Source organism: Pogona vitticeps, chromosome 6, assembly GCF_051106095.1.
Source record: "Pogona vitticeps strain Pit_001003342236 chromosome 6, PviZW2.1, whole genome shotgun sequence".
Taxonomy (NCBI): Eukaryota; Metazoa; Chordata; class Lepidosauria; order Squamata; family Agamidae; genus Pogona; species Pogona vitticeps.
Genome location: NC_135788.1, coordinates 93,736,799 through 93,748,938, shown reverse-complemented (window position 1 = coordinate 93,748,938; position 12,140 = coordinate 93,736,799). Strand labels below are relative to the sequence as shown.

Below are 12,140 nucleotides of genomic sequence, written 5' to 3'. Positions count from 1 at the left end.
TCAACCAGAGGCTGTGCCTTCTCTGTAGTGACTACTCCACTCTGAAACTCCCTCCCTGTGGAGGTGTGATTGGCCCTCACTCTCCTGAGCTTCTGTAAACAAGTGAAAACCAGGACTTTACAAACCTCACTCCTTTGCAATATTAATTTTGTACTGAGTTTATGCCGGCCCATGATTTGCCAAACAGGTTTTTGTTATTATATGTTCAATTTTTTTAAAAAATGTATATAATATATTTTTGATATTTCCTGGAAGCCGCCCAGAGTAGTGGCTTGTCCACTAACTGTGTGGGGTATAAGTTTAAACAAATAAATAAAATTAAAAAGTATAGGAAGATTACATAGATTTAATACTGACGATGAAGAAATCAAAATTGTTAATGGTTTTCTGTACCATGGTTCAATCATTGATTAAAGCATTGACTGTAGCCAAGAAATCAGAAAAAGACTGAGACATGGAAGGGCAATTATGAAGGAACTTGAAAAGATCCTCAAGTGTAAGAATGTACTGTATTGTGGGAGATCAAATACAAATCATCCATACTTTCATATTTCTCTGTTAGTATGCTATGGATGTGAAATTAAGAGACATGACGATTAAAAATGTTGCCTCATTCAATATGTTGTGTAAGAATCACTTTATAGTTACTAAGGTCCACCAGAAAGACAGACAAGCAGATGCTAAAAGAAATCAAGTCTGAACTCTGGAAGCTAGAATGACCCAACTGAGGTTGTCCTGCCTTTGACATATCATGAGAAGACGAGACTCAGTGGAAAAGACAATAATATTAGGAAAAGTGGAAGGCGGTAGAAAAAGAGGAAGACCTATAATGAGATGTGTTGCTCTAAGAAAGAAATTCATGGTCTTTGTTTTGCAAGATCTGAGCAGGGCTATTAATGATAGGATCTTTTAGATGTCATTCATAGAGTCATCATAAGATGGAAGCAACTTGATGACATGTAAAAATAATAACCAATGTACTGTCGAAGGTCACAAATGACAGAGTCACAACAGAAGTTAGGAATACAAGGGGTGGCCAACATACTAATGTAAACAAGGTTAGGTATGGTTCTCAGGACTATGCTTGGACAAAGTGAAGCTCATGTGGTGCTTGTTGCTGGCTAAGATCCCACCAAGGCTCAAGTGTAATCCACTCAGCTTTAGCTGTCCCTGTGAAAAGAGTTCTCCTTTCAAAGAGGGTCTCCAATCCCAAGGAAATCACTGCTCTAGAAGATAACTTGGTTAGAGCTGGTTTTAGAAGAGGCAGCTGTGTTAGTCTGTGCTAGTATATCAGGCAAAAACAAAAGACAAAAATTAAAGAAGACAAAAATGTTGTGGCACCTTTAACTGCTATATTTTAATGTGAGGTTTTGTGGAAAGTCCATTTCCTCAAACACTTCCTGGTTAGAGCTGAGCATTTTAACTGATGTTAATAAGCTCTCAGCCCTCAGCTGTACCATATCGTTCTTGTGGACTGACTGGGAAGGGGCGAGCATACTCATTTGGGTCAGGGACACAGCTTTCTCCCGCTGAAGGTGTGATTTCCTGCATAATCATTGTTCAAAACTAAAATGGACTTCCAGCCACTTCTGTTCCCCCCACTTTAATTTTTGGCAACCTAATGTGGTCCTATGAGAATTCTAAGGGCAGAAAATTGATCCCCATAACTAAGCTGCCTTTCTTGTCCTAAATGGGTAAGTGCTCAAGAAAAATTCATCTGATGGCACACAAGCTTTTGTAGAATGAAATCCATCTCGCCACACACATGAAGCGTAATGCACAAAGTGCTGCAACAATGCATGAACGTCCCAATAAATTAAGAACTCTGGTTCAGAGAGCTTAACGGATTCTATTGAAACAGGGCTTAAAGACTACAGCTTTGGAAAAGTGGGTTGTGAAGGGGAAAAGAAAAAGTGTTTAATTTGTAAATGTAACTCTAAGCTTCTTACTCTATCCTGTCTTTGCTACATAGGTCCCCATTATCCCCATTGTGACGTGCTCTCTTATGGCCACATACAACTACAAAGAGAAGATGTTTAGCCCAGGTGAGTCAAAATGGAGGGGAAGTATGCATATTACATGTTCCTCCCTCTTTTTCTGAACTCAGGAATCAAGTTAAGTAAGATACGGACACTTACTAAAGCTTCTCTTAATATTCATGGCAGCAATGAGCTGGACCCAGTATCCAAAATGTTAATAAAAGAAGCTTCATCGCTTTCAGGGAATCCTAACTGTTCATTGCTTGATGTGTTACTTGAAAGAGGTCCCTCATTGTGCTGATGGTTAGTTATACCAGCAGGCAAGTCATTCCTGTTACCCTTACTAGGGAGATAATGTAAAGAATGTATAACTAGGTTAAGGTGCATATTATTAGTTCTTTAGCATTCAGGTGAACAAATTAATGAAATTAGAAAGGCTCCTCATACAACCCTAGAACCCAATAGTGACTGTCCTTGGCCACCCCCCTAGCCTCACAAATGGAATCCTGTTGCTTTGCTTTCTAGTCTCTTTCAGTCAAAATTGAGGCCAAGCAGGAGCTATGCATCTTTTTCAAAATGTTAATAGTGCCCTCAGAAATACGTATGAAGTACCTTCTGGTAGCACTGTATAGAGCTAGAGCACTCTGGTGCTAAAGTACTCTAATGTTATGGCTCTGAGTAGCAGTGTCTGAAATTACACTGTTAGCATTCCTGGGAGTTCCTTTTGAGTACAGCCTTTCGAAGTAGTCATATATGTCCTGTGTGACTTCAATTTGGTGGAGAGTAAGACAACAATAAACAGGTTGGTTTTCAGAAAGCACTCCCACCCAGCCACCCACCCCTCGTGATGAGTAATGTTGGAAATCCTGTTCCTCTTACAGAGGAAAAATAATGCCTGTGCCTTTATTACATGGTTCAGGGATTAGTATTGCATTAGTATTTGGCAATCCATACTGCTTATAAGTGTGTAGGCATCCTTCAGTCTTGAGAGACTATGGTATCGTGCTCTGTATGGAGGTCTTGGAACAGTGTCTTGTGTGGCTGAGAAGGCCAATTCGAGAGTGACAATCCCTTCCACACTGGAGACAAATCCAATCTGTCCCCTGTCCAGCTCCCTGGTTTTGCTTGTTTCGGGACTGCCTCTTTGCCTCGGTCTGCTGTACAAGTGTCTCTTCAAATTGGGAGAGGCCATGATGCACCGCCTGCCTCCAGGCTGAACGCTCAGACGTCAAGGTTTCCCATCTGTTGAGGTCCATTCCTAAGGCCTTCAGATCCCGCTTGCAGATGTCCTTGTAACGCAGCTGTGGTCTCCCTCGGGGGCGGCTTCCCTTCACTAATTCTCCATACAGGAGATATTTTGGAATCCGACCATCAGCCATTCTCATGACGTGCCCAAGCCAACGTAGACGGCGCTGTTTCAATATTGTATACATGCTGAAAATTCCAGCTCGTTCTAGGACTACTCTATTTGGAACTTTGTCCTGCCAGGTGATACCAAAAATGCGTCGGAGACAACGCATATGGAAGGTGTTCAGCTTTCTCTCCTGCCGTGCACAAAGGGTCCAGGACTCGCTGCAGTATAGGAGTGTGCTCAGGACACAGGCTCTATAGACCTGGATTTTGGTGTATGCCGTCAACTTCTTATTAAGCCATACTCTCTTTGTGAGTCTAGAGAACATGGTAGCTGCTTTCCCAATGCGTTTATCCAGCTCGACAACTAGGGAGAGAGTGTCAGAGATTGTTGAGCCAAGGTACACAAATTCATGAACAACCTCCAGTACTTGCATGGAGATAGTAATAGAGGGAGGTGAGTCCACGCCCTGGCACATGACTTGTGTTTTCTTCAGGCTGATAGTTAGTCCAAAGTCTTGGCAGGCCTTGCTAAAATGATTTATGAGTTGTTGGAGGTCTTCAGCAGAGTGGGCAACAATGGCTGCATCATCAGCAAAGAGGAAGTCCCGCATGCATTTCAGTTGGACTTTGGTCTTCGCTCTCAATCTAGTGAGATTAAAGAGCTTTCCATCTGATCTAGTCCGGAGATAGACACCTTCTGTTGCAGTTCCAAAGGCCTGCTTCAGCATGACAGCAAAGAAGATCCCAAACAGGGTCGGCGCAAGGACACAGCCTTGTTTTACTCCGCTTCGGATGTCAAAGGGATCTGATGTTGAGCCATCAAAAACTACAGTGCCCTTCATTTCCTCATGAAAGGACCTGATGATATTAAGGAGTTGAGGTGGACATCCAATCTTGGGAAGTATTTTAAAAAGTCCATCCCTGCTAACCAAGTCAAAGGCCTTTGTGAGATCTATGAAGGCCACAAAGAGTAGCTGTTGTTGTTCCCTGCATTTCTCCTGCAACTGTCTGAGGGAAAATATCATGTCGGTGGTGGATCTATTAGCTCGAAAACCACACTGTGATTCTGGATACACTCTGTCTGCAAGCATCTGAAGTCTCTTCAGCACAACACAGGCCAGCAGCTTCCCTACCACGCTGAGAAGAGAGATACCACGGTAGTTATTGCAGTCACCCCTGTCGCCTTTGTTCTTATACAATGTGACGATGTTTGCGTCCTTCATGTCCTGTGGTACTCCACCTTCTCTCCAGCAAAGACAAAAGAGTTCATACAGCTCAGTGGTGATGATCTCTTTACAGCACTTCAAAACTTCAACGGGGATGTTGTCCTTTCCAGGTGCCTTGCCAGAGGCAAGGGAACCCAAGGCCGCTTTTATTTCTGCTAAAGTTGGTTCACTGTCCAGCTCTTCCAAGAGAGGCAGGCACTCAATGTTATTTAGTGCCTCTTCCGTTACTACATTCTCTTTAGAATATAGCTCAGAGTAGTGCTGCACCCAGCGTTCCATCTGCTGTGCTCGGTCCTGGATGATCACGCCTGTAGGGAGCAGATTTCTTCTGTATTGGACCTAAAGCCTGCTTGATACCGTCATACATTCCCTTGATGTTACCTGTGTCTGCTGCTATCTGTATCTGAGAGCAGAGCTGAAGCCAATAATCATTGGAACATCTCCTGGCAGTCTGTTGGACTTGGCTACGAGCAGCTCGAAGAGCCTGCAAGTTGTACTCACTAGGACAGGCTTTGTATGCTGCTAGAGCTCTCCTCTTATCCTCGATGGCTGGAATCAGCTCCTCCGAATGGGCTTCGAACCAGTCAGCCATCTTTTTGGTCTTCTTGCCAAATGTGGACAGGGCAGTGTTATAAACAGCGTTCTTGAAGTGTTCCCATCGTTCAGGTGCATTCGCATCAGCCGGGCCTGGAAGGGTTTCCTGAAGCGCTTGGGCAAATTCCTCCACTTTTCTTTGATTGTGAATCTTGTTGATATCTATACGTGGCCTTCCTTCCTTTTTAGTGTGATACAATCTCTTTGTTTGCAGTTTTATTCTGTTACATACCAGGGAATGATCAGTATCACAATCAGCACTCTGGTGACTGCGTGTGATCGTAATACTAGATAGGCTAGAACGTCTAGTGAGGATCAAATCAAGCTGATGCCAATGCTTCGATCTTGGATGTCTCCAGGAAACTTTGTGTTGAGGCTTTGTATTAAAGAACGTGTTGGTGACACAAAGACCATAATAACAGCAAAACTCCAGCAAGCGTTGGCCATTTTCATTCATCTTCCCAATGCCAAAACGGCCTAGGCAGGTGGGCCAAGAGTTGTGATCAGCACCAACTCTAGTGTTAAAGTCTCCGAGAATGAACAGCGGCTCTCTCTCAGGGACTTTTTTGATAGCAGCTGCCAAATCATCATAGAATTTGTCTTTGACTTCTGTTGTGGATGACAGTGTTGGTGCATATGCACTGATGAGGGTGACCAGTCCCGCTGATGACTGGAGCTGCAGAGACAGGATTCTTTCACTCCCCACAGTAGGTGGAACAATGGATCTCAGCAGAGTATTTCTGACCGCAAAGCCAACACCATATTCCCTGGTCTCGTTCAATGGTTTTCCCTGCCAGAAGAATGAGAAGTTTTTTTCCTTGACAGATCCCATGTCTGGCAATCTCGTCTCTTGCAGGGCAACAATGTCCATCCGCAGTCTACTCAGTTCAATGTCGATAACAGCTTTCTAGCGCACGTCGTCTATTTCCTGCAGGTTGTCAGAAAAGCCAGGGGTCATTGTCCGAACATTCCAGGTTCCCAGCTTTAGGGCAGATGTTTTCTTCTGATTGTTGCATGGTGCAGGGTTATTGATCTGTTTTTTGGCTCTCCCACCATCAGAAGTAGCCGCTGGCATCATGCTCTATGCCAATCGAGCAAAACGTATAACCAGTAACTGCTAGTTCCTGTGTTATTTCGACACTGTATGCAAAGCTGGAGTGTCCTCTTCAGAGCACGAAGCCTGGGTAGAATAATATGGAGGATAGGCTGTTACCCAAGCAGCAAATCCCCCTCTCCACGTCACTGAAATAGTCCAATGGAGAGGCAAGAGCCAATACAACTGGTTCCAGCAACGTCGCAGGAGTTGGCAGAACAACGCGAACTGTCTACGGGACTCCGGCTCCGGATTTTGCCTCGAGGTTATCTCCTGAAGCCTTTTCCATCAGTGGATATAGCCACAAGGCAGTGGAGGTTTGAAATCAGAGTTTTCCTTCTCTTAGATGGGCTGCCTTACATGGCTGACGAGTCCCACCTACCCGCTCTGCTCCCTAATAGTGTGGAAGTATGACCCTACTCCTGAAACATTCCTGCCACCAGGTGTGTGAAATGCTATTGTAGTGGAATGCATTACAATATTAAGACGTGCTATTTCCAATTGGACTCATTCTCAAGTAAGCAGGGAATTATCCCAGTACAGTGGTGCCTCACATTACGACGTAATGTAGAACGAAAATGTCATAATGCAAAAATAAAAAGCCCATTGAAACGCATTGAAACCCCTTCAATGCGTTCCAGTGGGCTGGAAACTCACCATCTAGCAAAGATCCTCCATAGGGCGGTCATTTTCGGTGCCTGTGCAGCGAGGAATCCGTCCCAGAAACCAGAGGGGAGCCATTTTATTTACCCGGCGGCCATTTTGAAACTGCCAATCAGCTGGAGGAAAATCATCGTTTTGCAAAGAATCGGTTCCTGAAGCAGGGAACTGATCATTGCAAAGCGAAAAAAACCCATTCAGACCATCGTTTTGCGATCGTCGTAATGTGGTTTTGTCGTAATGCGGGGCAATCGTAAAGCGAGGCACCACTGTACTATGGATGATATATTTTGACAGAGGGTACAAATCCCATAATTCACCAGTATGGATGGGGACAAAGCGCCAAAATGGCGCTTCGTCTTGGTTTGTGGGTCATCAAGTTTGTCTTGGTTTGTGAATCATGCACAACCCATTAATTGCCCCTCAGTGGCACAATGAACCACAAATCAATTTGTCAGTTCGTCAGGTCATATTTTTTTAGACAGCCTGTGGGGTTATCTAAATAAAAACCAAAATAACCCAGCCCCCACTGCCTTCCTATGCTGCATGGCATAGGAAGAGGAGGGGAGAAATCAAAGAGATCCCCCAGTCCTGCTGCCTTTGCAAAGACAGCAGGGGTAGGGGATCACTTTGCTCCTCTTCCTATGCCCTGGTAGAGATAGGAAGAGGAAAGCAATCCCCTAGCCCTGCTGCCTTTGCAAAGAGAGTGGGGCTGGGGGATCACTTTGATCCCTCTTTGATCTCTTCTCTTCCTATGTTGTGCGGGCATAGGAAGAGGAGAAAATGGGAACCAAGCCATCTCCCAGCCCTGGGAGTGAGATTCCCTTCAGTCAGGCTCTAGCAAGCCACCGAAGGGAAAATCCCTTTCTGCTTATGCCCCCCCCCCACAAGGAAGAGCTGATCTGTAGCACATAAGCAGATAGGGAATGACAGAACAAATATAAAAGGGTTATATTCATTGCTTCATATTCATTGGAGTCAATGAAGCCCAGAAATATGAAGAAATCTGATGAATCAGGAATATTAATCGAATATCCCGATTCGTTTTTATATTCGTCCCCATGTCTAATTGCAACTGACCATATATTAAGGCTCTCTAGTAACACGAAGGCCCCATCCACAAGCAATGGTGAACTTGTTTGAATGCCTAGGACTCACCCTAGGCCACAAACCAGAGGTTGTTTTAGTGACTCACCACAGTTCAAAACCATTGATTGAAGCTGCCTTATAAGTCCCCAGTTGTTTTAACTGTACTTTATTATGTCTGAACCTAGAATCCTGGCTTATTTCTGCTTTCCTTTTTTTATTTCACTCAAACCTCTCACCAATCAAAAGGTGTGAAGCAAGAGCAGCAAAGAAGATAAATTACTTCCCTGGCTAAACTACTCCCCCTTTTTTTTGCTTCTCCCCATGATTCCTAATCCCTTCCCACAACTAACTCCTCCATAAGTACCTGTTGGAGGTGGAAGTCTAATGTCAACATGGCAAAGCTTATTTGGCTCAACAAATACAGTCAGATACTCATTTCACAGAAAGGAATGCGGATGCTTAGAAGTAAAGGTGTGCTTGTTTGTGTTCCCAGAATTCCCCAAGCGGAATAGCCGCCGGTCATGTTGCCTGGGGAAATTTGGGAGTTCTAGTCCAGAAACACACTTTAGGCACACCTCTGTTTGGAAGTACACATATTCTATAGTGTTTAGCAGGGGCAGATCTGCTGTGAAACTAATGAAACTTAAGCTTCAGGGCCCCTAAAGCCGGACGGGCCCCCAAAGTGACTTGAGTCCACATTTTTAAAATATTTGTGCTAATCTGTTGTGGAGCAACTCCACTAAAGAAGACAACAATGGTTACACAGACCTCGTTGCTGGTTGTGAAAGGGCTCCATAACAGATCAAGTTTCAGGGTCTAAAAAATGTAGGTCCACCACTGGTTTTGAGTTACAGTATATGCTCCCCACCTTGTCCAGCAATGTGATATTTGAAGGGCAACACTACTTGAAGTCTGGCTTCTTTCTGAGGGTCAGTTACCAAACACTAATGTTACTTTTGTCACATTTTGTCTATGTGTGTTCAGTAAGTGAAAACAAATGGCCCAGGGATTCCTACATGGCAATAGATAGGCAGCTTCTTATCAGATTTCCAGGGAAATCCCAGTAGACTTGTCTTAATTCAGATGGAACTTTACGGCACAAGTAAAGGTATTGCTCAAATGTGGATTTTCAAATTTACCCCCTCCTGGCCCAGTGCAGCTCTCTTCGTTTTTTATCTAGTTTCATATTTCGGCTTAGAGATAACTCCAATGATTCTCACATTCCAGACATTCTGGAGTAATGTGCTGGTAATTGAGAAACTATCTTCTAGCAATTAGATCTCACAAAACGACATTTCCTTCCTCTGATCCTCTGTTATCAGTGCATGAACCCGAACAAATTAAGGTTGTCCCATCACTGTGAAAAATACAGTAGGACGGTATGATGCAGTAGAGACTTGAACTATGCAAACCATGTTGTCTAGTATAAACATTACCAGATCAAGTACATCAGATAGTATTATTCCTGGACTGTATCAGAAGTGGCATGACTGAATAATTTCCAATACTGAGAGCAGGGGAATGGGGACCATATATGGGGACCATATATATATTGAGGAAAACGCTTGACCCTTCTCTCTTGACACTTTTGTTTTCTGCAAATATTATTTATTTATTTATTTATTTATTTATTTATTTATTTATTTATTTATTTATTTATTTATTTATTTATTTATTTATTTATTGTATTTATACCCCGCCTATCTAGTCATTTCAACCACTCTAGGCGGCTTACAACAAAAGGATAACAAGTTCTAAAAAAATGTATAACAATTAATTAATTAAATGATTCTATAAGATGGGAAAAATAAAAATAAATCAAATAAAGAGAAAAAAAAGGAAAGAGGACAGGAATTAACTGGAAGGGAAGGCCTGCCTATACATCCATGTTTTTAGTTGGGTGTGTGTGTGTGTGTATGTATATATACAGTCTATATATTTGGAGAAAGCAAAAGTGTCAAGAGAGAAGGGTCAAGCGGAAAAAAGTTAATCGCCAGGAGTGTGTGGAATTTTGTTCGTTTGTTTGTTTCAGTTATGTGGAAAAACATTTCAGTTTCAGTTATGTGGAAAAACATTTAAATATGACATTATTTGTATTCTCAAGTGATACAGTCCAAGGACACGTGGAATGGTTGATTATCTGTTTAAAAGGAGACCACTCCATTCCGATATGAAACCAACTAGATTTGAGCCCTGTCTGCCATGCATTGGATATATTGGCTACCATTTGCCACTCTCCCAAGTGCACTCCTCCAGCAATTTCCAGAGATTTCAAAAAGAATGGAAGAAATGAGAGGGAACTGAAACATAGTTGTGCTGTTTTTATAGAGCCACCTGCCTGAATGTGACAACAGGTGCACAGGAAATGTTAAGCACCCAGCATGCAACTTCCTTCTCCTTGTTTAATGCTGCTAATTTTTTTTCCCAGAAGACACACTTTTGCACAGACTTACGTTTGTATTGTTTTTAATCTCTCTCTCTCTCTCTCTCTTCTCTCAATTCCCAACAGGGCATTGGACCATCCAGATTTTGCCCAAGATAGAAACAAAAGGCCTCAGAGTAGAAGATGCTATGGCACTGGCTGAAAGCACCCGCCACTTGATGCAGGACACTTTTTGTGAGATCTCGAGGGATGTTTGCAGGGACACCAGGCAGTGAGAGTTTCGTTCCCATGGAAGGTTGTGGAGAACACGCAAGTCAGGAAACTGGATGAGGGACTCTGTTGTTCCTCCCCCGAAAAAATAACAACAAATTAACAAGAAGTTCCTGATGTTAACACAGCAAAACTAAGTCCAGTGTCACCTAGTGACTTAAATACACGCACATGTTTCTTACCAAAGAGGATGACTAGAGGTCGAGATCCAAAGGCTGCAGTAGAGGCTTCGGGAGTGCAGCATGAGAGTGGCTCTGTCTAGATAACCTCTTGGTTGTCAGGCCATCCCTGAAGGGAACTGCTCCACGGTATGGCTCCCATCCAGACATTCTGCTGTTCTACTTATGCTTCAGAAGGAAAAGTTGATCTGCATGAGATGAGAGGCAGGTGCCTTGGAGCCCAAGAACAAAGCCGTCTGGGACTCTGCCTTGAGTGCTGAGCAACATGATCTGATCTTGCAGCTAGGGCAGTTGAAAGAGATACAGAAAGTTATCTTTCCTACTGGTCATGAACCAATGATGCAAGCGTTTGAGATCCATTGCTTGCTCTGTTCTGCAAGGTTAATAAAAGACAATTCACCTGACGATTCTGTTTGATTACTGATTCTGTCTACAGTATTTCAAAAATTAGCAAAGCTATCCATCAGGAAAAATGTGCCTGATAAGAATGTCCCGCTTTTTGTCTCCTGCACACCTCTTATTTCTTAACAGCGTAACAGCTGTCTATGTCAGCTTGGTTGCCGCAGAACCCAGATCAAGAACCCGCTGAAGATAAAGCGAAGCAGACTGTATTAAATAGGACACAATGGAGATCATCGTCAGCCAGGACTGAGTTTAGAAATAGTGGGACAGTGGGTGGCAGCTGTCTAAACTGGTTATTTAAACTGGCAGCCAGTCTGCTGACCTTACACTTTTTTATGATTGTATTTATGGAATGATTTATACGGGATAGTGTTTTATTTTTGATTTTATTGCACTCTGCTTTAGGAAACCCACTGTAGAAAAAAACTACAAGGTAAAAAAAATACATTTGAAAGAATGCTATGAACAGGGGCAGAGTGTCTCTCCCCCCAAATCTATGCAAATAGGATATGTTGTAAGACATTTGAGATTTGAGTGGGAGGTGGTTGATTAGATAGTACGGCTTTCCAGTAGGCTGACGTCCTGGCAACTATTCCTAAAAATAGAGGGCACCAAGAAAATCACTTAGCAGGTCTGAAATACAAGACTAGAACTTGCTCCATTTTGAATGGGGGGAGGCTCACCTTCAAAATCCCGGAGAGCTACTATACAATGCTGTGAATTAACTTGGTACCACACATGTCAGATATACATTGGTAGCCCAAGGGTGTGGCTGTTTGTGATAAAACAAATAAGAGCATGTACATTGTTTTACTTTGTTGCTTAGCGTAAACCATAATTAATGTCCACCTACACATTCTAATTCTTATAGGAAACTCACCCGCTAACCAGAGCCTTTCAAAAGAACATGTA

The 12,140-nt window shown here is 43.0% G+C and overlaps 1 protein-coding gene and 1 long non-coding RNA gene across 2 annotated transcripts in view; one reads left to right on the top strand and one right to left on the bottom strand.

The window, feature by feature from the left end:
- The window catches only part of LOC144583651 (uncharacterized), a 31,611-nt gene extending 20,644 nt beyond the window's left edge, over nt 1-10,967 (bottom strand). Inside the window, exon 1 of the long non-coding RNA XR_013537561.1 lies at nt 10,830-10,967. This is a non-coding gene — a long non-coding RNA (uncharacterized LOC144583651). The remainder of the gene's footprint in view (nt 1-10,829) is intronic.
- Nucleotides 1-12,140, top strand: part of LOC110074910 (1-acyl-sn-glycerol-3-phosphate acyltransferase alpha) — a 23,486-nt gene extending 11,346 nt beyond the window's left edge. The window contains exons 5-6 of the mRNA XM_020785651.3: nt 1,973-2,045; nt 10,504-12,140. Coding sequence (XP_020641310.3) covers nt 1,973-2,045; nt 10,504-10,652 — 222 coding nt within the window. The 3' untranslated portion in view covers nt 10,653-12,140. The remainder of the gene's footprint in view (nt 1-1,972; nt 2,046-10,503) is intronic.